This window comes from Ambystoma mexicanum, chromosome 5p (assembly GCF_040938575.1).
Source record: "Ambystoma mexicanum isolate Mex_15411 chromosome 5p, UKY_AmexF1_1, whole genome shotgun sequence".
Classification (NCBI taxonomy): domain Eukaryota; kingdom Metazoa; phylum Chordata; class Amphibia; order Caudata; family Ambystomatidae; genus Ambystoma; species Ambystoma mexicanum.
Window position 1 is genome coordinate 795,075,129 of NC_090930.1, and position 5,281 is coordinate 795,080,409.

General features: G+C 45.4%; 1 protein-coding gene across 1 annotated transcript; it reads right to left on the reverse strand.

Moving 5' to 3' along the window:
- Positions 1-844: 844 nt before the first annotated feature.
- Positions 845-4,435, reverse strand: NEUROD6 (neuronal differentiation 6). Its single transcript, XM_069613211.1, has 2 exons — positions 4,300-4,435; positions 845-2,029 (listed from the first exon to the last, which is right to left on the reverse strand). The coding sequence occupies exon 2, from the start codon at positions 2,006-2,008 to the stop codon at positions 995-997; it is 1,014 nt and encodes a 337-aa protein (XP_069469312.1). The 5' UTR covers positions 2,009-2,029; positions 4,300-4,435; the 3' UTR covers positions 845-994.
- Positions 4,436-5,281: the final 846 nt, after the last annotated feature.

Sequence of the window (5,281 nt, forward strand, 5' to 3'; positions counted from 1 at the left end):
CCCTCCTGTGCGGCCTACTCTTCAAGCGGAAAGCGAAAAAGCAACCAAGGTGAGGTAAAAACACAAGCACGCGCTAAGAAATAAAGAAAAAAAGGATGTCACTGTCAAAAACAGAATTGTTTTACAAGTGGGGGCATGTATACTGTTGAATCGCTTTAAAAATATATATTGGAAAACACAGGTTAACATTGCCATAACAAACCTGTACATATAAGAGTCATACAAAAAGTAAAGCACAAAATAGTCTTTTAGCTTTAGGGATGTCAACCCAGCTTAGTGACTTAATTTAGTAAAATATTTGTACTCCTAAATCAAAATGTTCAGAACATTAATATCAACGTGTTAGGCCATCTGTAATCAATCATTTTACTTTTAAAAAATTGCATAGTATTTTTAAATATATTTATATTTATATATATGTATGTATATATATATTGCTGCATTCTAGATAATGCATTTTATAAGATCACCCTTTTCAAGATGTCGAGTTGCAGATGCCACAAAAAAAAATAGGGCATAGCCGAAAGAAGACTAGTTTAAATAGAATAGCTTTCTGTTTGCTTATTTCAGCCTACACCTTTGTGAAAATACACAATTCTGCGCAAATCTCTCGCATGTATTGTTGCCTAATCGTATCACAATCAGAGTTGCCATTGACTTGGTGCTGGGTGCGCGCCTTTATTCGGCCGCACTGTTCTGACAGAAACTGTTCCGCAAATCAAACGAACCAAAGAGACCTTCATTGTATCAACAGAACCACAGTGTTTACAGACAATACGGGGAGGAAGGACAAATACTCGTGAAAAGGGGATTTTGTTTTACATTACAGCGGGGAAAGTACTACGCTACAAGAGTTGTAATGCACGTCAGAGCCCGCAGAAAACATAAACACCTCAAATTGAGCCGTGTCAATTACTCCGTCAACTAGCATCTGCTTTGTCTTAATTAGACGGGAGGAAGGCAAATGACCACAGTTTTATTTTCATTTTCCTCATTAATTATGAAAAACTGCATTTAATTCGTCTTGCATGGAGAGAGGCTGCCCGCGCAGATGGAAGTCATAAGGGAAGTGGCCCTCTGTAGGCAACCTGAACATAGAACTCTGTCCAATGGGACCCCTGCCAGGCATTGCACAGTAATGCATGCCATAATTGTAATTTTTGCCGTAGTCCATGGCCTCTTCTTGCTTCATGGAAAATATCCCATTATAGTTCATTGAAGGGGGGCTGAGCGGGCCTTCAAACTGCGGGCTGGAACATTCTGGGGACGTGCTCTCATAGAAGGACTCGTAAGCACTGCAGTAATTGTAGGGCTTCATGGCTTTGGAGTTGTCAAGCGTCCCATGGCCTGGGGGAGTGCTAAGGTCGGGGCTGTGGTAGGGAGGGTATATGGTGGAGTAGGGTGACCTTGCGTGGTGGGCAGAGTCTCCACTCTGGCCCATCAGGAAACTCCGGGCGTTCAGCTGTAGGCAACCGGCCACCAGGTTGGTTGTCGGCTGGGAGAGGCCTTTGCACAGGTTTTGGACAAAGGTGAGCAGATCAGGCCGCTTGCCAATTCGAAGGATCTCAGAAAGAGCCCAGATATAGTTTTTGGCCAGTCGTAAAGTCTCTATCTTGGAAAGTTTTTGAGTTTTCGAATAACAGGGCACAACCTTCCTCAGATTGTCCAGGGCATCATTCAGGCCATGCATCCTACCCCTTTCCCTGGCATTGGCTTCATGCCTCCGAATTTTAATCCTCTCCACTCGCACTTTCGTCATCTTCTTTTTCCGGGGACCCCTCCTTCGGGGCAATCCATTCTCGTCTTCCTCCTCCTTGTCTTCTTCTTCCTCCTCCTGCTCGGTGTCTTCTTCCGGGGACCGCCGCAGGTTTTTCCCACGGAGCGCAACCTGTTTGGAACAGGTTTCAGGTTTTTTTAACTGCTTCTGCTCCTCGCTCTCGCGGGGGAACTTTCGGCAGAGTTGGGATTCTGGCATTGGGGCGGACTCATCAAAGGGAAGAGTTAACATGGTGGGATGATCTGAAATCGCCTGAAAAAAGGGCAGAAGAACGTTTGAAAGGGATTAGATCAACACAACCGATGGACAGCAAATATGCATGGACAGTCCACTTAGAACGTATACAATAACACTTCCTTTCCTTCCGATTAGTTATCTTTGCATCAACCCAACGTCCTACTTATCTAGATCTCTATCCCTCGATGCATCTATCTATCCATTCATCCATCTGTTCCTCAATCTGTCTGCTTATGACTATCTGTCAGTTATCAGCCTACCTAACGAACGACCTACTCATCCATCTATCGAGACATCCATCCACTCATTATTAAACTTATCTAAAGACTCACTAGGACAGGTTCACCCCATTCCTCTATACATGAATGCATGTATAACTCTGAACCCATGGATATATCGCCGCATCGCCCCCTTCACACCTCCTTCTCTCTCGCTATATATATATATGTGTGTGTGTGTATATATATATATATATATATATATATATATATACAGACATATATAGAGGAGAGGAGTATTGATATTTATATATGTGTATATATATATATATATATATTTATATTTATATTTATACTATATGATATATTACATATGCATATGTGTACATACATCATGCATTGTATGTATATGCATCAAATACCTAATACCTAATAATAGCCTTGGGTCTGGCGCGTTATACAAGTAATCAAACAAAGAAACAAAACAATCTACGTGATATGCGATGTCACATGAAGGTATGTATGCATTTAGCTAGTAATGCATGCATGTCCACCTGGTAAACCCGTCTTGTTTTTGAAAGGACCTGCAGAGGGGGTCCCCTCTTAACTCCTCGCTGAACTTTGTTCACAGTAAACCTTGCCCTGGTCCAGAGTAGCTGTTGCACTATACCACAGCACGCCAAGCGCGAGCCCTCGTGAAGATGAGCAATCACTTGAAAACACACACCCACGCTCACAGAAATACTATAAATGCACAGTTATATACAGGCGTATGATGCATTCACATACATGTTATTACACCCGTTCATGCATCTATGTATAGCTCTTTGAAGACACACGCAGATAGCGCTTAAACACTTGTGTGTAGATGTTTCCCAACTGTGCCACGGTGTGCGTTCTATGAAGTGTCTGCAAAGTGTAACCTTTACTTTACTTGTTTGATAAAATTCGTTAATTATGGATGGTACATTTCAATATATTACTTGACCAAGTGGGCCCGAGACTGAGCTCGGAGCCACGCGCACACGCTGCGCTTTAAACGGTGCGCTCGATCACGTGCAGAGCGGAGCGCGCCGCCAGCAAATGGGGAACCTCTTCGCCAAATGCGGAATTGCATGGTTCCAAATCCAGCGGGGATTACAGTGAGCGGTCCCCAAAAGAGAGCTGGCGGATTCCCGTGATCTGCTAAGTGGCGGGACGTGGGCTATTGTGCGGCGTGGCCACGGGCCCGTGGTTTAATGTGTTGCTAAAGTCATGTGTTCAGCTGTCTGCGGGCTCCAGGCGGCCGTGCATGCACGCACAGTAAAGTGAGCAGTGCCCGGAGTCCGTCCGTATCCCACGCACAGCATGTGTGCCAGGGCTCTTCTGTGCACGCCACACTCGTGTCCCGAGACCCAAACTGGAAGCAGAGCGCAGATATCTCCCATGCCAATAATGACATAGCAATGCTCGCTCGACAAAAATGCTAGTCCATTGCATTTGCGCTCATGTGTATGTAAACTCGCATTTCAGAATGTTTGACATAAATGTCAAATGTCTGCTTACACCTACATTTTTGGCCGAAAAATTCGGAAAGGAAAATAATGCACTGCACCTAAAATCCCAAACTGAAAAGGAAAATAATGTCTTCTTTCTTTCTTTCTTTCTTTCTTTCTTTCTTTCTTTCTTTCTTTCTTTCTTTCTTTCTTTCTTTCTTTCTCTCTTTCTTTCTCTCTTTCTTTCTCTCTTTCTTTCTCTCTTTCTTTCTCTCTTTCTTTCGTTTTCTCGCTCTCTTTCTATTCTTTCCCTTTCGCGCGATACATGAACCCTGAAGAAAAGGCAGCAGATCAGGGAGCATTGTGACTGATCACATAAAAAAGCCTGCCTGATGTCCTTCATCCATGTCCACACACAAGCATCATTGCATCACAGCAGAGAGAGGGTGCCGTCGCATCCGGAAGAAGGGCACTCTGTGAAAAGTTGTATGCAGCCCCACACCCGTGCCACGCACACACACACGCATACACATGCTCAAGCCTCACAGAGGCAATGCCGGGCACACGCGCTATTAAAGTTAAAGAAATGTACCTTAAGGTTTTAATTTCATTCAAAACGCTATGTCCATGTTTCCGTCCTCGTGCAGGTCTGCGCCTCTGCGTGTAGCGTCGTCTCCCGGAGTCTGGATGCGTGCGTATCTGCGCTATCGCATTGATCTCCAAAAAGTGACATTGATGCCAACTGCCAGTGCTGGTACCCATGCCATCTGCTCGTGACGTCGCAGGGCAGAGAGCGTCACGTGCTCCTTCCTCCTGGGACCTCCGTTCTGCGCTCATCATCTGGCATCCCTGCCAGTGGGTACCAGCATTAATGTACCAACACAGAAGGTTAGACTGATAGAGAAAGGAGGAGAGAGAAAAAAAAAAACAACCGCACCAACCTTTTCCGTGGAGGGGCCGCAGGTACCCTGGGAGCGCTTCTGCGGTGCTGTGTGGGGGCAGGGATGCCAGGGCAGAAGTACAGGATGCCTACTTGCAGTAGTGCGATGAGGGCCAGGCGCCCAGCCCCGTGGCTTCAAGCCTGCCCCGTTATCATCTATTGATCACAGCCCTGCAGGTGCCGCTGAGCACCCAAGATTAAATGCCAAGATCAAAGAAAACAGGCGAAAGGGCAAGTGTGTGAGGACACAAGGAGGGGAGGAAAACAAGGATGCAGTGCTAGGGCCGGCGTGGGCGCACCTTACCATTTCCAGCAATGTTTGTATGAGCCCGTTTGGAATTATTTCATGTATTTTAGCGTGTCTGGGCAAGGCGGCGTAATATCACGCGGCGAGCACTCATCGCCACTTCGAGGCGCGTCCCATCGCTTTCTGTAACACTTTCTTCACACGAGCTTCTAGCATTCTCAAGGAATTTTGATGATATCAACATTTTTCGTTTGATTCACCACACCTTTAATTGGGGGCAGCGTGCATTCAAAGATGAGCGAGTTTACAATATGTTTAACACAATAACAGCGACTTGCAGCCAGTTTCTACTTGTGTGTGCATGTTCTTTACACATGCATTGTATGT